Source organism: Sphaeramia orbicularis, chromosome 21, assembly GCF_902148855.1.
Source record: "Sphaeramia orbicularis chromosome 21, fSphaOr1.1, whole genome shotgun sequence".
Classification (NCBI taxonomy): Eukaryota; Metazoa; Chordata; class Actinopteri; order Kurtiformes; family Apogonidae; genus Sphaeramia; species Sphaeramia orbicularis.
The window spans coordinates 46,329,208-46,353,641 of record NC_043977.1 but is presented as its reverse complement, the minus strand read 5'-3'; the positions used below and the strand labels follow the sequence as shown (position 1 = coordinate 46,353,641).

Sequence of the window (24,434 nt, the reverse complement as noted above, 5' to 3'; positions counted from 1 at the left end):
CAATTATCGCTAACTTTGCAGCCTCTGGTGAGAAATGATTACAGAACATTCAGCCCAACACATGTGCAGCTGTAAATCACGCACATGTCACCTGAGAAAGCTGACTTTGGGAGTAATTTTTGAAATGGTTCATTAAATTCTGTTCCAGGTAGTCTTAAAAAGGTCTTAAAAAGTCCTAAATTTAACCTGTAGGAACCCTGTAATGCATAGAGTCACTGGAAACAGTTTCAGCTACCTCTAGCTTTGTTTTTTCAGTCAGGCTAAACATTTTTAGCATCAGCACTGAGTCTACTTCACATTGAGACCCACCTGTTGCTCTTTTTCGTACCTCATATTGTCAGTGTGTCTGAAAGAACGATTCATCTAAATTGTCTTGTGCTATGTTCACTGTACCGTCATTCAACTCACATTGCAGTAACACATCTACTGACAGAGTGATGGCTGCCATTTATACTTGGATGGTTTTATAGTTGACTTTGTCTCCTCAACAGCCACATGTGACACATACACACACAGTGAAGAATAGAGGTATTTGCAGTACTGTGGTGGGCGTCATACTTCCAGAGAGAAGTTGAGGTACAATTTATGGACAAGTCATATTTCATCATATTGGTTGTAAGATATCCATTTGTTTGTAATGCAAATATGCATAAACAGTGGTTGTGTAGGGAAGCTTCACATCAATAAACCTGTTTGTAATACTTTCAACGTGCAGTTGAAAAAACGCTGATTCTCCCTGTTTAGCTCAGAGTAGCACAAACATATGTCGGTTTGAATCGCGCTGTTGCAGCCTGAAAACCCAATTAAGTTGAGGGGCTTTTAATGCTCCGTTTCCTTTGTTATTGATCCGTATGGGCTTGCCTCAAAACTCTGCAAGTGCAATAACATTTACATCATCATCTTTAGCCGAAGTGCTTTCTTCTGTTTTTTTTTTTGTTTTTTTTGTCCTCTGAATCTTTTCAGCACCCAGTGATTTGCAGCCTTTTAGTGACGAATGCTGCAGTTTACGTACCAGTCTGTGTGTGTGTGGACATGCCTCTGTGTATTTGTCCTCTATTGGTGGTAATTATATTTGACCTGGGCAATTGGTACCTCTGGCTAACAGCACCACTCTGTCCTCCACCCAGCCTTTCTATCTCTCTATCTCACTCTGTTAGTGGAGTGATTTATTTTGGCCGCGGCATCGTGCTAGCTCAGCTGCGATGTTGCATCCATCAGGTTTTTTTTTTTTTTTCTAAAAACCCCTTTCACTAGGGAAGTAAGGTAGTGTGCGCTGCCAAATAAGAGAGTGAAACTACTTGCCTCACTCAGAACAGTAGCCCAGAGCTCACCACCCTGTACAGAAAGCCAACTTTTAAAGTAAGTGCACTGCTGTCTGGACACGTTTGTTCATTTGTCAAAAGTAGATTTCATCAAAGATTTAAACAGAGGAGGGGGGTAACAAAGTCAACTTTCAACTTGTACTTGTTATTTTGTAACCCAAATATCTGTACTTTCTACTCTCCTTACACTTTCATAGGTTAAAGGTGGGGTAGGAGATCCTGGAAAAATGGTTCGAGCAAGCTGCATTTTGAAAATACACAATTCAAAAGTCCAAACCCCTTTTCTTCAGACTTACCCCCAAAGCGATGCCTCCAGAGTACCAGAGCACACAATGCTTCTTCCCAAGGGTTAAATTGCCCTCCCCCACGCCCCGTCCGTAGATCCATGCGTACCCCTCATTCATTCTCCTCCAACACCCCGTTCTCTTACGATTCACCCCCCCTTCCGCAAATTCCTGCGTACCTCTGAATTCAGTTCTGTTTTTCAGTATATTAGATTAGAAGTTAGACTTTTCACTTGTTGTTTTGATATGTGTTCTAAGTCATGTCGGGCTAGTAAGAAAAGTTGAGAGCCTTTGAGAACACGCAATTCATGCACAAAAAGGGTTTTGCGCAGGGTGGGGGGGTGGGTTGGGGTGGGTTGGGGGTGCAAATGGCAGTTGAGATTGATAGACATATCATCATCCAATCATTTCGATGGGCCGCTTAAAATGATTGGATGGTGTTTTTTCAGTCCTGTCCATGCCACGGGTGACTACATTTTTTTTTATTTTTGTGTTAGAGCAGTTAATTATTTGGTTGCAATCAGGGTGTGAAGGGATTTTAAGCAATGTATTAAAAAATGCTCCAGGAAAACATCTCCTGCCCCACCTTTAAGTTAATTCATGTTATTATCCCTGTAAGGAAATTCAGTCTCTGCATTTTACCAATTCTAATACACACAGATACTATACATACATACTGTCACATACTGTTAATACTGTGAATATTGTGTCTATTTATATTTTATGTCTATTTTTTTGTCCTGCTTAGCTCTATTCTTATCTTACTTTTGTAAAATTTTCTTATCTTATTTCTAGTTGTTGTAATTTTATATTATCTCTATTTTTGTTTGAACTATTGGTGTTTTATTAATATTGGAGCACTTACTAGAGTAGCACTCCTAATTTCATTGTACACACAATGACAATAAATTCTATTCTATTCTATTCTATTCTCATAAAGGCCCAGATCTGACAGAACCTTCTAGCGTTGAGGCAGAAGGTCTAAAAAATGGATTTCTATCTGATAGGTTTTGTTTTTGTTTGGTTTTTAGTTTGCATCACTGCCTGCATTTCCAACGCCAATACTGACTTCATCCTTAACAGATTTGGCAATAACATATGAAAAAGACAATTCCTCAGTGAATCCGTTGGTAAAATGAGGGCGAATATGATAAAAAGTGATGATTAAAACTAAGATTTAAGACAAGACCCTGAAGACATAACAAGATGGAACAAAATATAACCAGACAAAAATAACAAAAATTGCTAAAAAGGTGCTACAAGGAGACTGCAGAGTAGAGAAAAGTCATAATTTTAGCTCTGTTGCTAACATTGAGAACTGATTTTCACATTATATTGCAGCCATGTATGTTATTTTAGTGTTTTTTTTTTTTTTAATTTCATTTCAAGACAGAGTTGTTTAATAGTCTTCAGTATGACATGAGATTCAGTTCAGCTGGAACAAATTTTTACATTTCTGTGTCAAGTCTGTACCTTTTTTTACTTTTACTGCAGTACAGTATTTGCATCAGTTCTTCAACTTTGACCACAGTCTTTTTGACATAAGCTCCTATTGTGCTTATACTGTGACAGATTCCTGGCTCATTTTACTTTGGGAGAAGGACAGCACAGCTTCAAAAAATGCAGGAGAAATACAGAAGCGAAATAACCACAGGAAGGAGGCATAGGAGGAAATAAATCTGAATAAATGAGGATGAAAAGAGGACAAATCATGTTTTCCGTAGCATCTCTATTTCTGCAGCCAAGCCTCCGCTGCATCTTACATAAACATTATCACAAGAGGTACGATTGTCTAGCGGGCGATAGTCAGCCTGAGGGGCTTTGGGTCAATTTGCTGAGCATATGTGTGAGTGTGTGGCTGTTGTGTGTGATTAACAGTGACCTGGCAGCAGTGACGAGGCGGGGGCAGCTCGGTCTGGAGTTTAAAACAACATCAGGAGTCTGCTAAGTGGCCATGGAGGAAAACAGTCGACCATTAGCAGTCACGCTACTGTCTATCTGTGCAGCTTGTTTAAAAAGCATAGTGCAGCTTTCGTTGTAGCATCGGTCCCTGTAGGAGCCTTTTACTGTGGTGTGGACATCCTGTCTGTCTCCATGTGAGGGTATATAGCGGGTCCGTCCCACAGCAAAAAAACACCAATTTACTACCGGTGGCGGCTGACAGGCTGTCAGCGGGCCTCTAGAGCACCCAGGCCTGTAAGACCGAGCAGATGAAGCAAAGCCAAAGAGCAGCAGAGGAAGAGAGATGGTGCTCACGCAGCAGACATATTTATTACCACTCCATGCTTTATATTACAGGCTTTGTTCTGGCTGCAGCTCAGTGTAATCATTTTGCTCTTTGCCTCTTGGTCTCTCTCTGTCTCTTTGTCTATATTGCTTTCAATCTTTCAGCTGTATTTGTGCTATGATTCGGGACGCCGCTATGTTTTAACATCAGTCTCACAACCTTTCCCTGATCCCCTAATACTCCTGTTGTGGACGATAGATTATAAGATGAAAAGAAATACAAGAACCGAGTGACTACAGTGTGTCCATTGTCGGTCAGTCCCGTCGCCAGACTAAAATGCTGCTATTGTGTGAGTGTCTGCAAACCACAGATACACAGTCTCAGTGTAATTTGTCATTGAAGCTACTTTTTCTGCCAATTTTTGGAACTCTGCCATCCAGGTTCAAGCAATATCGCCTTGCATAATGTCTGTAGAGCAGTGGTTCCCAACCTTTTTTGGCTCATGGCCCCATTTTATCATCACAAATTTCTGGCGACCTCCAGCATTCAAAACAGAGACTTTTTTTTTTTTTTTTTTTGCTAAAATTAATTTGTTTTTGATCATGTAATAGTTTGCTATACTATATTGCAGATAAATGTTAATTTTAGATGACATTTAGTCTTTATAATGTACACTATTATGGACGGAGGCAGAAAAGCCAGGTTGAGATTACTGCACAAAGTGAGATTTTTATTTTCCTTGGTCAGGATATGTACAGTCAGTCCAGCTGGTATTTACAAGGCTGGCAATTAATACTGAACAAACAGTAACTCAAACTATGAATAATGAAAGAGCTGCAGCATCTTAAACTGACCACAATGAACATTTGAAAGATAAACAGTACCACAGTGCTTCAATTTCAGCTTCAGAGTTTGTCATGTCTTTTATGCATTGGGATTGTCTCTGTCAACTCACCATATATTTTTTATTAGTAAGTTTTTATTTTTATTAATTACTAGAAATTTCAGGCAACCCCATTTGAATTCCAGGGGACCCCGTGTGGGGTCCCGACCTCAAGGTTCAAAAACACTGTTGTAAAGGGTTGTGAGTTAAGCTTATAGCTGCTATTTTACCTATTTGGGTGCTTCTATGAAACTGGTCCCTAAAAACAGGACATGGGGGCTAAAAATTCAAACCAGATCTAGACTAATGTTATGAAGCAAGTTTGGAAGTACTTTGGGTCTATTTAAAAAAATAAATAAATACTGAGATAAAAGAGACACTATTTTTCAGATAAAACACATTTTTATATTATTTTACATTATATTTAATACAAAAATCTGTATGTAACAAGGCCAAAATGACACGAAAATTACACACTACTATTTTTTTAATATCTCTTTATTCTCTCACAGGTACATTTTGGGGATTGAACAAATTATGTAAGGCAGAGTGTTTTACAAAAATGACCACTGTTGCAAAATCTTTCGCCATTTATATGTGTTTAAATGGGCAGTTTCTGCATGTAACGCAAGTGGATACGATGTTGATGTTGAAAAACAGAAGAGAGGCATCAACTTAAGACACAACACGGCAAAACCTATGCAACTGTATAAAGGAGCTAAAAAGACAAGAACAACATGAAAGACGCAACAAAATAAGAACAACTTAAAAGATGTAAAAAAAAAAAAAAAAAAAAAAAAGATTAGAATTATCTAAAAGATGCAACAAAAAAATTAACAAGATGAAAATGATCATAAGCTTATCTCATGACACTTTATATTTAGAGCTGGTCAAGACCAGGCTCTGAAGATGTGAATACTATTGGTTTGATCAGGGGTGTAGCATTGCGTAGGGATGCTAGGGACATGTCCCTACCAATATCCAGCCACTACTGTGTTGTCCCTACCAATACAACTGCGGTCCGTAGCGTTCAGTCAATGATTATGGCACACAAAGCGTTAATAGTTGGTCTCTGCTAGAAGCCCCACCTCTAACCTTATTGTCACTCTCTGATTGGCTCTGCGGTTTTGGTATTGTACATGTGATTGGCTGTCCCCACTGTTACTCCATCTATTTGTAAAAGCTACAGTTACCCGCTAGTTGGACAAGACAGGAAAAAAAAAAAAAAAGTTGGACAGGACAGGGGGCAGTTCATATTTCCAACCGCTTAGCGTAAGTTTTTAACATTTATGCATTTGTTCTGCTTGGGTCACGTCAGCTAGACGGATTTGAATATCAGAGGTGTCATTTACATTTACATTTGTACATGTGTCTGTTTACCTGCATGTGTGTGCGTATGCATGTCCGTGCGTGCAGAGCCGGTTCGTGGCATAGGCTGATAACTGATAACATGATAATTTATCATTAATTGTCTTAAAAATAAAGAAATGAGAGGAAAAAAACCCAAAAAACAACAACCCCCCCTGTAATTTCTCAGGTGAGCTCTCCCAGACCCAGTTATGTTTGTGTGCATGTGTGTTTTTTAAGGGGGGGGGGGGGGGGGGGGGGCACCAAATTCATATCTCGTCTAGGGTGCCAAAATGGCTTGAACCAACTGACTATGATTGTTTGCTTGTTTGATCAGCTCTACATGACATGAAATTATGATCGCAAATGCAAAAAAACATCAACTCTCAGGAGTGCTGCCTTGGAGTACTTTTGTGTCCCCACCAATGTCAGAATCAAACCTACTCCCTTGGGTTTGATAGTCAAAAAAATGTAAATCCAGGGCGATGCATGATGTATTTTTGTATGTACCAGACATCAAATCTCTCTTTTGGATCTTGGACCTAAAAAATGGAAACCACTGATAAAAGGTAAAAATAGGACCAATGGCCCTGTAGCTTACCGGCCAAATTAAAAGCTTTGGGAAATGTATCCAGATGCCATTTATTATCACCCAGTTATGTGTATTTATTACATTACAGAAATAGCCCATGTTTTGGTCATATTCCAATCAGATCTGTAAAAAATTCAAATTCCAACTTGATATCATTGATACTTACGGATTTATTGTATCAATCCACTTCCTATCTGTTATAATGGGGACATTTTTCAAAGTCGCACCAAATCCAGAATCAGATCCGGATCAAAATAATTTCAATACCTTGTGTTGACATCATCATAAAGAAGCTGTATACCAAGTTTGAAGTCAATCAGAACTGTAGTTTGGGAGAAAAAGACGTTTGAAATTTTTTTCCCCATAAGAGCCCATGTAAAATTTTCCGTCAGTTCCCGGATCCAGATGAAGATCCTGATCCTGATCAGCATGAGGCCATTATGTTTTGATCATCTCCCTATCAGGGCTTGACTGTAGAAATTTCAACATGATATCATTTATATTTACTGAGTTATCCAAATAATTTCACTAACTTTTGTTGACATCATCATAAAGAAGCTGTATACCAAGTTTGATGTCAATCGGAATTTTAGTTTTGGAGAAGAAGATTGAAATTTTTGTAACGGACGACAGATGACGACAGATGACGACAGACGACGACGGATGCCGAATGACGACAATAGTTTACGGCCTGTTGGCTGGTAAACTAAAAACTAAATCCAGAGATAATCTGCCTTCCCTTGCAGATTGTAACCAAACTGATTCAAGACCTTCAGTATTTTGTTGCAAATAGCTTGGACATGATTTAACAGGCACTCCACCATTTTTGCAGTTTAATCCTCTCAAGTTCAGCTCCCTGTGATGAGCACTACTCAGCCTGTGAAAACAGTTGTATAATCATAACCTTCTGCGGCTCTGGAGGGAGGTCTCAGAGTAAAAAAGGATTTTGGAAACTGGAAATTCATAACTCAAAGCCTCTTCAACAAAACGGGATATCAGCATGAATCTAACAGATGCTATGAAGCTGCATTCTGGGACATTTTTTGGTCTATTTAAACTGTGTTTTTAGCTTACCGGCCAACAGGCCATAAGCTATTGTCGTCATGCAGCGTCCGTCGGCGTCGTCTGTCGTCGTCTGTCGTCGTCTGTCGTCGTCTGTTGTCATCTGTCATCATCTGTCATCTGTTACAAAAATTTCAGTCGTCTTCTTCTCCGAAACTACAATTCCGATTGACTTCAAACTTGGTATACAGCTTCTGTATGATGATGTCAACAAAAGTTAGTGAAATTATTTGGATCCGGATCCGATTCTGGATTTGGTGCGACTTTGAAAAATGTCCCCATTATAAGCGATAGGAAGTGGATCTATGGAATAACTTAGTAAATATAAATGATATCAAGTGTAAATTTCTACAGTCCAGCCCTGATGGTGAGATGACCAAAACATAATGTCCACATGCTTGATCAGGATCTTCTTCTGGATCTGGAACTGACACAAAATTTAACATGGGCTCTTTTGGGGAAAAAATTTCTATTGTCTTTATCTCCCAAACTACATTTCTGATTGACTTCAAACTTGGTATACAGCTTCTGTATGATGATGTCAACACAAGGTATTGAAATTTTTTCCATCTGGATCTGATTCTGGATTTGGTGCCACTTTGAAAATTTTCCCATTATAAGAAATAGGAACTGGATTAATACAATAAATCAGTATAAATGATATCAAGTTGGAATTTGAATTTTTTACTGACCTGATTGGAATGTGACCAAAACATGGGCTATTTCTGTAATATAATAAATACACATAACTGGGTGAGAATAAATGGCATCTGGATACATTTCCCAAAGCTTTTAATTTGGCCGGTAAGCTACAGGGCCATTGGTCCTATTTTTTAACTTCTTCATGAGGGTGCACCAAATAGTGTTATTTATTCACACTTAATAATCAGAGCACTCAAAGGTTGACTTTTCAACAGTTAGATGAACGATTGTCTCAAAATGAATGTTTTAATGCCACTTTTGTTATTTTGTCATGACAAAAAAAAATATTTTGTATTATATTTTAGTGTACTAAAGAATGGTTTCATGTTTGAATTTTTTTTTTTTTTTTCATTTTTTATCACTTTAAATGATTAAAATCTTTTTTTAAATATTTTGAATTTTTTAAAAGCAAAGTATATATAGTATATAATATATAGTATATAACAGCAAAAGAACAATATCAACATCCATTTTGTGAGTGAGTGAATCAGTGTCAGAATGTGGGTCATTTTTGACCCACTTATGGAAGTTTGGGGTAGTAATACAAAAATTACAATTTTATAAAATCTTTAAAAGGTAAGTTAAAAATTTTAATGGCATAAAGTCAGTGTTGCAAAATATTTTTTTAGGAATACCTAGAATATGAAATAATAACTTTTTACTACAAAAATATTGCAAGAAAACAATCTCACCCCAGTTATGTATCTAAGGGTTAATAAAGTAAATCTGGCTGTCGTTTTGCTGTTTTATGATTCCCTTCTCTGTTGCTACTTTGTACATCGCAATAACTTTAGCTCATGTGACATTCACAAAACTCACATGGTTTAATTCATTCTGCATTAGTCTGTCAGTCATTTATGAGTAACTTCACAAGGGAATAAAAGAATGACAGAACTGTAACATGTGTTACTGTTGCAGATTCTAATAGTGCTGCTCCTAATATGGGAGCTCCCACATCCTTTTACTCCCTGGATGCAATGTGTTAAAGTTTTTGCCTTGTCCACAGTATTGATTTCTCTAAGTTTGGGCCTCTTGTCCAGGCAGACATTGTGGAGTAAAGTTTTCAGTTACAGAAACAAATTTTAAAAACACTTTCAAAAGTGTAGAATCTGTGTGGACAGGGAAAATAGAGTAATTGGAAAACAACAGTATCACACTCTGTTTTGCGAATTTGTATTATTGCTTTGTGTTATGAAGATGTCCCTGAAACTTCAAATCCAGGTGTATAATTCAGTGCATGACCTGCAGTAGATCAAGGTCAGTTCAGATACCTTTGAACAGACCAGACCAGCCTTATGGACAAATTCATGTCATGTAAAGAATACACTTCCACGACCCCAACCAACATTTAAAGGGTGCCTGTAGTGAATTTTCATTGGATCAAGTATAATACTAGTGATTCCATCAGGTAACTTATGCTATAGCCTGTTGTCAAGTGCATGTGAGCACTAAGTCGCTGCTCCGTCAGTCAGTCATGGTCAGAGACATAGTTCCTCCTTCACGGGCTGTTCCAGCACCAATAGTGACGAAGTAACATTGGTTTGTTTGATTACCTGGGCTGGACTGATGGACTGGTCACCTACTCCATGCAGCAGATGCCAGTCTAAGATGACACAGTGACCCAGTGCTGGGTCACGTCTCTAGGACAGTGGCGGAGTGCAAAGTTTACGGCTGTACAAACAAGTGCGAACATGTGCTTTCCACTTAATCTGGCTCACTGATTGCTGCCTGTATACTCACACTCAATCACCTGGAAACAATGATGATATGTCCCTTACGGCCGGCATTGGCTGCTCCCCATAAGTTCTGCCCGTGCCCCTAAATTCACGTAATTAAAGGTCCAGTGTGGTGCATTTATAGCAATTTTTTTTATTGAATTTGTGCCTGTCTTGCTTATAAAGTAATACGCAAAGCCGAATTAATGTTGTAAACATGACCAGTACAGGGACACTTTAAGGAAACTAACGTTTTAACTGAAGTTGTTACTGCTTCACCTTTTTGACAGATTAACCCTGTAAAGCCTTAACCATTAAATCATCGACAGAAAATTCCAGTTCTTTGAAACTGGAGCCTTTATTGGTCCTTCTGAACAACCAAAAAAAAATGTTTTATGCATTGTTTTGTGGAAAGAGATATTTTGTAAAACAAAGGTCATGTGGACAGAATTTCTTCAAAAAAAAAACAAAAAACAAAAAAAAAAAACAATAGGGGAAGAAAATATCAGTTAAGAAAAATATGTGTAAGTCAGAGGAGGGTGTTAGTGTAGGATAACCCAAAATGGCTGACAGATTTTCATGTCAGTCAATGAGGGAACACAGATTTTTAACTTCAACTTCACAAATCTGATCATTTTTACTTCCTGTACAAAGGTCTACGTGTATTTCTGACTGTTTTTTAATAATATACACTGACCTTGGAGTTTTGAGAATCTTCTAAGAGGTGCTGTTAGTTGATAAACATGGCTGACTGGTGTTATGTTTATACATGTGATTGTCATTTTGACATTCTCCACATGGATTAGATGACAAAGTACTTTTATCTATCATTGCTTTGATGGTGAACAGCATCTTGGTGAGTAGCATCTTAACTGTTGTTTTAAACACTGCAGCACTTTAGGTTTCTCAGCAAAAAAAAGCAAATTTCATATCTTATTCTTTGGGTGTTAGAGAAGTTATTTTTAGCATCAGGTACTTGGATCTATTTAAGTCAAGTCTAGTCTATGTCAATTTTCCAAACGTATTCAAGAGGATTCAGTTTCAAAAAGATTTCAAACTAAATTCAATAAAATGAGTGACGACAACAGTTCAAGGCTGCTTCCAACTTTTTTTTTAGGTTATCTCTGTCTGCACTCGTATCCTCCACTTCTATTTCCTGTCTCTGTGTTTTCATTTTCGTACCCCTTTCCCTTTTAACATATTCATACTTTCTGTCTTTCCGTCACTCTTCTTGCCTGTCTCTTCCTCCCATTCATTTCTCTGTGATTCCCCCATCTCCCTTTTGTTCACCAGGGACTAAAATTCTACATCGAGGACAGCAGGTGCTTTCTGGCAGACAGCCACTTCCCTTTTGTTTTTCAGATTTTTTTTTGGTTTTTTGTTTTTTTCGTTTTTGATCGGGAACCATCGCTCTTCAGCCTGGCTCCGACTGGGCCTAATTGGATGTATTAGCACTGAGAGCTAGCGGGAGATCTCTGTGTTTCCGATTCATCACGAGTAGCCTTCCTAAATGGCCGGCTCAGCCTAGCGCAGTGGGACAAAAAGCCCCAGGGACGGACTCTCTCCCATGGAGAGACGATGAGGGGTTGAGAGCCTGTCAGCAGTGCTCTCCTGAGGCTGGCTTCAGAAAGTGACAGAACTTGTGCAGAGTATATGACGACATATGTTTAACTGAGTCGTACCCTCCAAACACCCTCAGCTAATGCAGTGGCTCTCAACTGGTCTGGCTTCAGGACCCACTATCACCCCTCATTGACAAGCCACGACCCAAACTGATAAAAGTTAAACTTCTCAACTGCATTTAATGAAAACATGGTGTGTTTTGAACCTGATATAATACGGAATATCACACTAAGTTTAATGATAAACCAAACTGACTAGCAGGTGGTGATGATAAATATGGAAATATTCCCTTTAACACTAAATTGGGTGCATTTTTACCAAAACCAAAAATCAGAAGTGTATTCAGTCATTTATTCAAGAATTAAACACACTGAGGTTTTTGTCCTCAATGTAGGTAAAACCGTATCTGATGTAGTTGTCACAGTGCAATTTGCTGGGGGGGGGGGGCTGATCAACCTCCTCTCTGCCCTCTGGTTTTTACATCCCTACTTCTGCTCAATGAATTTCATCCCGGGGGGGGGGGGGGGGGGGGGGGGGCAACCAACCAATTGAAATAACAGGCAGGTTGTGACAGTTTTCTTACACCTATATCCTACATATTACTGGTACTAACGTTCACCTGAACCACACTGTCACCAGTGTCAGAATTTGCGAACGTCCCCATGCACTGGGGTGCTGTTGGGGGGGGGGGGGGGGTTCACGCCAGTGTTAGTGACATTAGTTATGGACCGCACCCCCACATATAACTGCCTCCCCCCACACCGTTTTTTTGACAAATTGCGCACGGTGGTCATTGTCATACCTGAGTTTCGCCATGATTTGAATAGAAATTTTTGGGTCTTTTTTATGCTGTGAAATATCTGGTGTTTATTAGCATTACAGCACATTACCGCAACCTACTGTTGGGAAGAGTGAATAGACGGCACTCAGCTCCATAAAAAAATAAAGCACAGGATTGGTTTCTTAACATTATTTTTTGCCCAGACAATGGAAACGGGTTTGTGACCCACGTTTGGGTCATGACCCACCAGCTGAGAATCACTGCACTAATGTATTCCCAGAGTGTCACCACTGTAGCTAATAATGACTGATTCCAGTCCATAATTTATCAATTCTAGTGATCATATTTGCTATTACACACTGACAGTGTGTCATTAAAGGCGAGGTGAACTATTGTTTTTATGTCTAGTTGTTAAAGGCCCTGTAATAAAAGGAGACACTGGTTTTTACAGCGTCCACAAACTATTTAAAATGCCAATTACACCCCCACAGAGACAATCCGGCAGATTTATCTTCCGATGCCAGTCGTCCAGATGTATTGTTTTATGGGCCGGTGGGTTTTGCCGCTCAGTGTGTTTAAAATTTAACAGGTCATGTTTCGTGGTTCTTCTGTTTTGATATAGTGTGCCACCGGGCACACACAAGCTGCTGAATTAAATATCAGTCAGTAGCCTGCAGACTTGTCAAAGTGATGCTGAAACATAGTGGCACACCCAGAGCAAAGATGCAGCCTTACAGTGCACCAACACCGAAGGGTATGAAGAAATCACACTTAATTATCTTAACATACACAAACAGTTATGTATCTGCAAAGTCAGCGTCCTGTCCCTGCTGACGTCCCTCTACACTGACTGGTACAGAAATTAGGTTTTCTATTCCCATCTCTCCTCCATACGGCCTCTAATTGACTTTTACACCAGAGCTGGTTTTAAAAACACAAGCCCTCTGTGGCATCCAGACCGGGAAGGTATAGAGAGCTTTTGGGTAGTGTTTTATATAGCTGCAGAAAGGTCAGTCTGAGAGCTAAACACCTCAGCACACCCACTTTATCCTATCCGCCAGTAAATCCTACTTTATTAAAAGGCCTCTGGTGAGGAAATGATTGGAGGAAAAACTGCAGCCACAAACCTGAGCTATGTCCCAATTCCATATCATACTGATGAAAGACAATATATGAGCCCCTCAGTAATGATGTTTTTTTCTTTGTATACCTGATGCATTTTAAATAAGACATACTATGTTTCACATTTATGTACAGTACATACTACAAATATGGTCATGATTAATGGAAATACAAAATAATAGTGTAGTGTGAGACTAGTGCATCAGAAGACAGATGTCAGGCTATTATCATGTGTTGTGTTTGTGTTTGTGTTTCATGTGTTGGATTGGAGTCAGGCTCCAACATGTACAGATGGTTTGTGAAGTTTCCATCTTGAGAAAAAAGAAAAATAAGCAAAACTCTTCTACTGTTTGTCTCTGAATGTAACCCTCATTGGACTGGCTGCTTTTCCCTACTTTCGCACAGAGTCATGGAGAAGTTATAGATGTCCATAAACTGATCAGGTGTTGAAACAAACCACCCAAAAGTTATCGACTTCAGAAGTCATACATACAAGCCTAGTTTTACAGTTTATGATTAAATGGGCTGTGATTGTGCATATTATAGCGTGATATTATAATGTTATAGCATAATAAGGTACTTATTATTATTATTATTATTATTATTATTATTATTATTGACCAGAGGGTCTCCCCAAAGGATCAATAAAGGTCTATCTAATCTAATCTGAGCAAATGTAATCTAATGCAATCTAATGTAATGTAATCTAGTGTAATCTAATCTAATCTAATCTCAATAACCAAAATCAGTAAACAGTAACATATTTACTGTCCTGCTGTTATCTTTTTATTTTAATCAGTTCTTGTCATTTTTTCCTTCAGTGATCGTGTTTGTTTTCTCTGCTTTTATATGTTGACTTGGATGAAGGCGCCAACATGTACGGCATTTGTAAAGTTTCAATCTTGACGAGAAGAAAAAGTGAAATGTTTCTACTGCTATTTGTGCCCCGAGCAGGAAGGACAGCGGTCTGATGTTCTCCTGTGTTGTACTGTGTCACAGGGCAGGCCGAGCAGCATGTTTCTCGTGGGCTTTTGGGGACAAGTTCAAGAGTTCAGTTTATTTTGGACAGAGTCTAGGCTGAGGAGCTGCATAGCAAACAGGGGTGAAGAATAATGAGCTTTCTGAACTGTAATTCATGCACAACAGGGAGTAAAATTAGGACTGTCAATGTAGATAATAAGTCCTCATGGTGAAGTATGTAGATTTTAGGGTCCACATATTGTTGTCTACAGTGGGCATTAGATAATATTGTCCTGATTTGCAGCTCAGTGCTAAAACACAAGCTCTTCATTTAGTCTAAAACCGACCCCACTTCACCTTGTTTTTTGTGCACATACATCAGTCCGCAGTCGTGTGGATTTCCTGCTACAGCTAGAGCATTAACCTCCATTCTCACCTACACTATAATCAATCTGTCAGCATTTTTCTTTCCAGCAGATACATTTTTCTGGTCTTAAGAGCTTAGCTTGAACCGTCCAGTCAGGGCAGACGTCTTTATTTTCACCGAGCGGCATTTTTTCTCTAAATAAATGCAAACGGGCTGACTCAAAGACTACAGAAAACACATCTTTCCCCTCAGGTTGGAACCCTCCTGGCACATTTTACCCACATTTAATTAGGCTCAAATCTTTCCACGTCCCCCGTTTCATAAGGATTATTTATTCCCACCTTGAACAACTTATTAACTGTTCCGCATAACTGATCTCGCTATCAGTAAGTGTGTGTGTGTGTGTGTATAATCAGAAAGCCAAATATGAAATTTGCAGAGACGATGGGAATATAAAAGTCCACACATCACTTCCATCACAGATACAATATGACTGACCTTGAGCAGAACATGCCAACGTACTCCTCCCTCTGCCCTTTCAAATGGCCTATTAGCTTCACTAAATTGTGAATTGGCGATTGACCTCGTTCTAATAGCTGTGTTGTCTGGGTTGGGTGTTAAGGTTGCGTAGCTTAATTTCTAAAGTGACACGCATGAAGGTTAGCACTGAACACATCACTACCTTGCTTTTGTCAGATCTGAAAGGTGGGGTGCGAGATGATTTCCTGGAGCATTTTTTACTATATTGCTTAAAATCCCCTTCACACCCCGATTACAACCAATTAATTAAATGCTCTAACACAAAAATAAAAAAAATGGAGTCACCTGTGGACTGAAAAAACACCATCCAGTCATTTTAAGCGCCCAATCAAAATTATTGAACGGTGATATGTCTATCAAACTCAACTGCCATTTGTCCCTCCCCCCTCTGCGTGTACCCCTCTTCGTGTATGAATTGTGCGTTCTCAGAGGCTTGGAGCACTTGTTCAGGAAATGAAGCCAGAGCCAGAGCTTGACTATATTAGCTATATTTGGATGGAAAGTTCACCGGCAAACTGTTTTGTCACTAACATAAATCACTAGGAAATGTAACGTTAACCAGATAGGTATGAACTCTGGCTGTTCTTTAAGAGCAGAGGTGTTGGAGGAGACTGAATGAGGTATGCATGGATTGGGGCCAGAGCTGGATCCGGGGCCGCCGGAGCTGGGCGAATTGTTGCTGTGCAGTGCTCGTGAACACTCGAGAACAAGCATTGCGCATGGCAGTACTCTTGAAGTGTGGCTTCAGGGGGATGTCTGAAGAAAGGGGTTTGGACTTTTTAATTGAGCATTTTCAAAATGTAGCTTGCGCGAACCGTTTTTCTAAGATCTCATACCCCACCTTTAAAGTAAAAGAGATAGAAAGAGCTACAGTCAATACCACAATGTGAAAATACTCCACTACAAGTAAGTGTTCTGCATTCAAAACACTAAGCGTTTGTCTCCTTTCTGTACCTACCTGACCCACTTTCATAGACTTACTCAAAAATAGTTGATTTTTTGTTTCCAAGAAGGATCCATTTGATGATGCCACATATTGATCTTCTCCAACTGTCTAAACCTCCAGATGCTACAGCAGCAGCAGATGAACTCACTCCCTTTTGACATCACCTTGCATCTTCAATATTTCCAAAAAATCACATCAAAGCTCTTATGCAATTTTATCAACTTATATATCATTCATGCTTATAATACTTAAATAGCGCCTTTAAAGCTTCTTCACTGATATTTTATGTATTTTTTTTTTTATTTAATTTTTTTCTTTTCATGTTTATTGAAAGCTAAAAACCAAGTGCAGTTTAGTTTTTATGTTCAAGAGTACACTAAATCAGAGTGTTGTTGTTTACATTTTAGTATGTTTATGTTCTTGGCACATGTTGGCAACTAAATTACAAATGTTCTGGAAGGTTCATTGGACTAAATTATTATTTCTTTTAGGGCTTTGTTTTACATAGGGAAATTGTTCGGTTGCATTGTTCAGAAACTTGCAAATTAGTCTCAAAGATCAGTGTCAAGAATTGTGATAAAAGTGAGATTGTGATTTTGTTTTTTAAAAATTGTGATGTGATATTTTGGCTATTTCGCCCACCCCTAGTCGGTAGGTAGGTAGATAGATAGTGTGTCCATCCACTGTCATTGATCAAACTCCATGGGTTTTACTGGTGAATCAATGTTGTAGAAGATGATGGTGTTTCTATGGTAACTACGGAGCCTCTGAGCGTCCAAATGGGTCATATCTGATGACCATGAAAAGATGACAAACTGCATTTTACACCAATTATTTACATGTATTGATAGAATTAATGGATCAATAGATATTAAACAGTGTAGATCAGTAGATGATTATGGTCGGTGGTGGATGTTTGGGTCTTTATGGGTTAATCACTGCAGTAATTTCTCAATGGAAAGATCTGAACTTTTTTTTTCTTATTCATTTTATTGCTTTATATGCTAAAAGTTGATGGCATTTGAGCTTTTTCATGTACTGTTCAGTAACTTCATTCACAGCAGTACATCATATTCCCTAAAATGGTCATACATTTGTTGCATCACTATTGTATGAGAACCACATCTCTATCTGTTCATGAGCTCAGGAAAACAGGCCTGTTTTCAGCCTTGTGAAAGTGCAAGGGAGTTTTAAAGGGTTTATTTAGCTAAAGAAAGTGGAGAATTTACAACTCAACCCACAAAGGAACACTTCATCCTTGAGTTTATGACAAAAATTCAAAATCACATTTTTGACTGATGTTGCCACTGAACAGGAACAAAAAAAAAGAAAAAAGTATATTCTGAAAAACAGCTAAAGGAGTCTGACAAATGTAGCGGAGTTAAAAGAGGAATATAGCGTATGCCTCTGACATGATAAAAATGGAAATACTAAACTAAAGTACAAATACCTCAAATTTGACATGAGTGAAGGTACTTAGGTACATTCCACATGTCTCGTGGGGTCACCTCTGATCTGATGACTAAGCAATAATGTTTTTATTGGATCAGCTGACCTCAGGTTAGGCACAGAGCCCCAGACCTGGAACACAGAGCTGTATCAACACTTGAAGACTCCACAACCTCCAGGCTAAAACACTGCTGGGCTCTTCAAATAAACCACAAAGATCTGTGCCAGGACCAGGGAAAAATGTACAAAAATGTCCCTTTTCAGCTGAATGTAGGGAAGAGGAGAAGGAGGAGGAAGGGGGCTGAGATGAAGGAGTCGAGAAAAGAGGGATAGAAAGAAGAGGACGGAGAGGCAAAAAAAACAAGAAGGGGAGGATAAGAGAGAAAGGGGTTATTCATTTGATGCCTTTATCCTGCCTTCCTGAGGCGTCCAGATCAGCTCTGGTGGCTTAGCTCAGTCATTAACAGCTTTAGATTTAATTAGCCGTCATTAAGCCTCTGTTTTACTGGAGGAGCTTACAAATATTTAATCACTGTTTGGGTGATGCACACTGTATAGTGTTGTTTGTGTGTGAGAGCCGAGGGAGGAACAATGCACTGAAAAGTTGGATTTGGTCTCCTTTGAGTTGTCTGAGGTGTGCGTGTGGCTTTATTACCGAAATAAAATACTTTAATCAAAATACCTCAGAGGTAGCACTGTTTATACTGTTGTAGGAGTTATTAATAGATTTACTAGTTCTTGAAAAGGGCATTTTCTGTAATCATCAGGGCATCATTGTGTTGTATTTGCTTGCTAAAATAGCTGTCACTCTGTTTTATTGATTGATTGATTGATTGATTGATTGTGCAAATCAACTTCTAAATGCCCTATAGTCTTTCTGTAATTTCTTTTACAGCATCGTTTTAAGTTTAATTATCTTTACCTTATGGTTTTCTTATCCATTGCTTCAAGCTTTGTTAGTGTGTTTTATTTATGAAAAGCTGTTCTAAATATGTTTATTGTACTGTGTTGTGCAGTTTTATGAAGGCTACCATACAATACCAGTCTTTAACTTGAAAGGAGTGATATTTTGCTTTTTCTAAAAATGGAATTATGCATTTTAAAACATTTCCCTGTGGTCTACATAAACTGTAAACTGCTTCGGTCTGAATTCTTCATTAATTCAACTCTACAGATCCATCTTCAACCCTATTTCTGAGTAATGACACCAGAAAGGTTGTATTAAGCGCTGGCCCTTTAGAAATAAATGAGCCACTTCACGCCCCACCCCCTCCAGGTTTTTGACCATGCTTTCTGTCCCGTTCAGCCACTTGTATTCGTTAATACAACCAACAGCTGAACATTTTAGGTAATTGGCTCGAAGTTTGGATATATTTTCAGTATGAACTGCAACCGCTGCTGCTCACAAATAATTATGGCATACTCTGAGAAATGGTTGTTGGAAGTCTTGACCTTATACGTGTAAATGTTGTGATAGTTAGCTAGTTATAAAACGTAACAAATTAAGCAGGAATGGGTTGTAGAAATCCACTCAATTTTTGCCAAAATGAATATAAAGATAGCTTTGCAGCACCTGGACGGTTCAAATTCAAACTTTTTGAACTATTAGGGTCCAAATACACAAATAAATGTACCAAAGACTAATGAAAATAGGTTTAGCAAAATATGACCCCTTTAATTTAATAAATGTCTCACCATTTTAATTCATTCATCATTGTAATTTAGCCTATTACAATGATTTGTTTTTGATTTGTTTTCTTAAAAGCTGAAAAGTCCTAAATGTCTACGTTTAGTGCCATAATTCTAATAATGTTTCTCACTATAAATTGATTAACACTGGAATGTTTTGGTTTTCACTGAAAGGCATTGTTGTTCTCGATGACCCTCCGACTCAGGTCAGTCAGAGCTATGTGAATTGATTCAATCGGCCAACAAGAGGCAGCGCACATTCACGCTAGATGGCCGTTAACCCTGTAACGCCAAACATATATTTGATACATGAGTTTTGAAGCTCTCTACATGATCAGTGTGATATTTATTTTTCTTGAAAAACCTGATGTATACAATTAGATAGATAAATACATGCAATACACAGATAATCCACCAGGGGGGGAGGAATTCATTCACCAGAGGCCTTTCCAGTGACACTACAAAGTTGTCATTAATAAGAAAGGTTGCAGAACTTTGGCAGTTTTGAAAAGGAATTATCAATTTGTTAGACTTGTTTGTGTTATATTATGTTGTTTGTTCAAAAATAATAGTATTTGAGCGTTGAGACCCGATGTATCAAAATGATACAAAATTGAAAGTCATACATGGAAATTGATATTTGAAAAAAATAATTCTGGATTGATCGGAAGGACCAATAAAGGCTCCAGTTTCAAAGAACTGGAATTTTCTGTCAGTGGTTTAATGGTTCAGGCTTTACAGGGTTAAAAATAAATACTCAAAATTTGAGTTTAAATGGAGCCTGTTTAGACGTGGAAACAGTTCTTTGTAAACCATCCATCCAACAACTCTGTCACAGTCAAATCCATCCCAGTGTAGTTGGTTTTATTGTTTTGTACAATTATATTTGATTTTATTGTCATGTTATTCAACCTTTCTTTTCTTTTCTAGTTGTTGTGATTCAAATGGTTTATTCAGCGGTTCATTTTCATTGCTTTCTTCGTAAAACATCTGCTTTCCATGACGTTAATTTGAAAAGGTTCTGCATTAATTATGTGTTAATTATTTAGCTGACCTTGAAACGTGCCATAAGTCAGCTTTCCTGTGAGGTGAACAGATGCAAAGTGACACAATGCTTGTTTTATTATATTAGTACATTGTATTTTATGTAAAACAATATGCTGTAAGGACAAAAGCACTGGGACATATTGAAATTGGGTGTTTCATTGCTAAAAGGGGCTGGTTTACAAAGTAATAATGACAATTGGATCATATAATTTTAGATTTCAATAAATATGATTTCAGTAAAGGTTTTTTTTTTTTTTTTTGTCTTCAGGGTTAATTTTATTTAGGCAAAAGCAAGGCAAGGCAAATTTACTTGTATAGCACCATTTATACACAAGGCAATTCAAAGTGCTTTACAAAGGCATAGAAACACATAAAATTACATTAAAATCATAGAGAAAAAAACATTGATCAAAAGGAAAGTACAGAAAGGATAAAAATAAAGAAAGAAATTAAAACAAGAATAAGACAGTTAAAACTAAAGCTAAAATCAGTCTTGATTAAAATCAATCAAAACGGTTAAAATTGTGAGTTGCAGTTTAGGTATTAGAACTGAAAAAATACTGCTCTAATCAAAGGCAGGTGGAAAGAAGTGAGTCTTTAACCTTGATTTAAAAGAACTGAGAGTTTCAGCAGACCTGCATTTATCATGTCATTGTTAATTTTACTCAATAATGATTTTGTTTTAACCCATAAAGACTGAAAAAGCCATCACTGACCAAAACCATCTACTCATGTAAAATATTTAATACCTGTTGATCCACTAATCCTATCAATACATGTTAAATAATTGATGTAAAATGCAGTTCAACAAGTCATCTTTTCATGGTCATCAGATATGACCCATTTGGACATTCAGAGGCTCCATACTTACCATGGAAACACTGTTGTCTTCTACAACGTTGACTCACCAATAAAACCCATGGAGTTGGATCAATGACAGTGGATGGAGACATTCATTTTTAAGTTCAGTTATTGATATTTTTTGCTGAAAAAGTCACTTTTCTCTGTTTTTTGAGATAATAACCCACAACTTTAACCTGAACTTTTATGAACATCTACATGATCAGTGAATTAAATATTGGAAAATACATGATTTGCACTGGAAAAATGCAAAATACATGTCCCCAAGCAATGTTGGTTTGTTCGTTTTCTGTTGTGTGTATGTGTGTAGAAAATTTCAATAAAAACTTAAGTGAAAAAAGAGCAAAATACAGATGATAATAAGAAAAGTTGAATATATGAAGAACTTGTTTTTCTAAAGTACCCATCTGGTATTTATAGTTTTCATTCATTTGACAGTATAATTATTGAGATGAACATGAATATTTTTATTGCGATATTATTATAAATATTATATTTGAAGTCCTTAATGCTGTACGTAGGATGTGTCCCAATAGTTTTGTCCCTGTAATATATTTTTACCAACGTTTTGATCATTATCTATAATTCACTTACATATTTACAATATTTATTTTGTAAATTGAGTATGAATGTAACTGTTTTAATATGTAGGTCATGTCTTAATGTTCCAATCATTCATTTATTTAATTTATTATGTTATATTATTAGATAATAGGGTTTGTTATGTCATAATGATCTAATCTGTCCGGGGGTTAGAGACATTACACAGGCCTTTAATGCGAATGTTGTCTTTGCTGACTCCTCCCCCTGGTTGTGTCCCTGCAGGCTGTGTTTGGAGGCCAGGGACCCCTACTGTGGATGGGACTTCAGGCAGAGACGCTGCACCACACTGGAGGACAGCTCCAACATGAGCCAGTGGAAGCAGAACATCACAGTGTGTCCGGTAAGAGTGACTTCACCACAGCGTTTACAGCTAACACCCAGTCACACATGGGGCCATGAGGTGCAGGTGTCCCGTTGATCTCATCCATCACATGTCAGGGTTTTTGGGATCTTTTGTGAGTAATTACTCCTCAGTGTGTGTCCCACAAAATAGGATGTACAAGTAGCAGCGTATGGAAGGAAAGTGAATTGGACTGAATTTAAATGCATTAGATTACACTGAGGTAGAGCGGATGTAATTTATCTGAAGCAAAGTGAATTTATTTCCCTATAATCTTTGGAAAACTCTCTCAATCTTTGTAGAAAAAGTCCCGTCTAGCAGTCATTGAGCACTTCTAAACTCATAAATCCTACAGACAACCTCACATACACCCACCAAGAACACACACACACACACACACTCGTTGTGGTTGTTGATGTTGATGCTGACTGGATGTTTTGATTTCCAGCTGCGGAACCAGACGACCAATGGTGGTTTTGGACCCTGGGCACCATGGCAACCGTGTAACAACGACGACGGTGTGGAAGGTGTGAGTGCCTGCTTATGCCGCTCCAGATCTTGTAACAGCCCCACTCCTCGCTGCGGAGGCAAGAACTGTGAAGGCCCCACCATCGAAGTCTCCAACTGCTCGAGGTGCAGAAAGAGGATTTATTCATTTTGACACTGTGATAACGGTAACATAAAATATCATCATAACCAGCAGATTTAATCACCAGCATTCCTAATCCTGATGTGTGGATCCACAAATCTATTGCAAATAATTTTAATCTTTTGAAATAAACAAACTTGCAGAACAGTCCCTTCACTACTCCTTCAGATTCCCTTGCCCTTTGCACAAGCACGAATGTGTCCAACATGGAATGGTATCATGTGGATCAGTCCAAGACAGTGTACCTTTCCCATTTACAGTCTACAAACACCACATTTTTTTCAGTGTACACACAGAGTAGACTGAGAGAAGCATGAGATATTTGTTGAGATATACAGTTAAGTTAGAAGTGTTCTAGACTAGAGCTGCTTAATTCACCTTTAAACAGATTTCTGGACCAGCTTAAATGTACAATATGAAACATTCGTGATCATTCGCTTTTATGAAGCGAATGATTTCTGGACCAGCTTAAATGTACAATATGAAACATTCGTGATCATTCGCTTTTATGAAGATTTTGTTGCAGTCTGTGTTTGGTCAGGAACCAGTTATTTGTTGACATTAATTCAGATGTTGCTCCATTCATAAGCTAATGGTAGCTGGTGTAGCACATTGTTGCACAGTCATCCCTATGTTCCCTAGTGCCTGTGCAGGGTTAGGGTTAACCTTAACCCTGCATAGGCACTAGGGAACATAGATACCAGGGAACATTAGCATTGGGGAGCATAGGTACCAGGGAACATATGTACCAGGGAACATAAGTACCGGGGAACATAACTATCGGGGAACATAGGTAATGGTGAACATTGTTTTGTGTTTTTTTTGTCTTTCGTCATCATTGTTGTATTCACTCGCCTCTTCTATCTTCCCGCTGCTTCAACCAAACATTTCCGCGTCCTCCGTCATCTTCCTTTGCGTGAGTAACGTAAGCGAGTTGTGCCACGTTAAGTAGTCCGTGCGAAATGAAGTGCTTTGAGCTTTACAATTAAATAAGCGATTCCTCGAGGCAGAGAAAATTCCTCGATCATTTTTTGTAATCGAGGTACTCTAATTACCCGAGGAATCGTTTCACCCCTACTCTAAACTACCGACAACATTTCTCCCACATATTGTTATTTAGAGCATGTACAGGGTGGGGAAGCAAAATTTACAATGAACATTTAGTTGTTTTTTCTCAGCAGGCACTACGTCAATTGTTTTGAAACCAAACATATATTGATGTCATAATCATACCTAACACTATTATCCATACCTTTTCAGAAACTTTTGCCCATATGAGTAATCAGGAAAGCAAACGTCAAAGAGTGTGTGATTTGCTGAATG

The 24,434-nt window shown here is 38.2% G+C and overlaps 1 protein-coding gene across 6 annotated transcripts in view; it reads left to right on the top strand.

Annotated features, from left to right (window-relative positions):
- Positions 1–24,434, top strand: part of sema5ba (sema domain, seven thrombospondin repeats (type 1 and type 1-like), transmembrane domain (TM) and short cytoplasmic domain, (semaphorin) 5Ba) — a 364,937-nt gene that overhangs the window by 294,122 nt on the left and 46,381 nt on the right. For all 6 annotated transcript variants that reach the window (XM_030125702.1, XM_030125703.1, XM_030125704.1 and 3 more), the window contains exons 13-14: positions 22,345–22,462; positions 22,911–23,095. In XM_030125702.1, the coding sequence (XP_029981562.1) occupies positions 22,345–22,462; positions 22,911–23,095 (303 nt within the window). The remainder of the gene's footprint in view (positions 1–22,344; positions 22,463–22,910; positions 23,096–24,434) is intronic.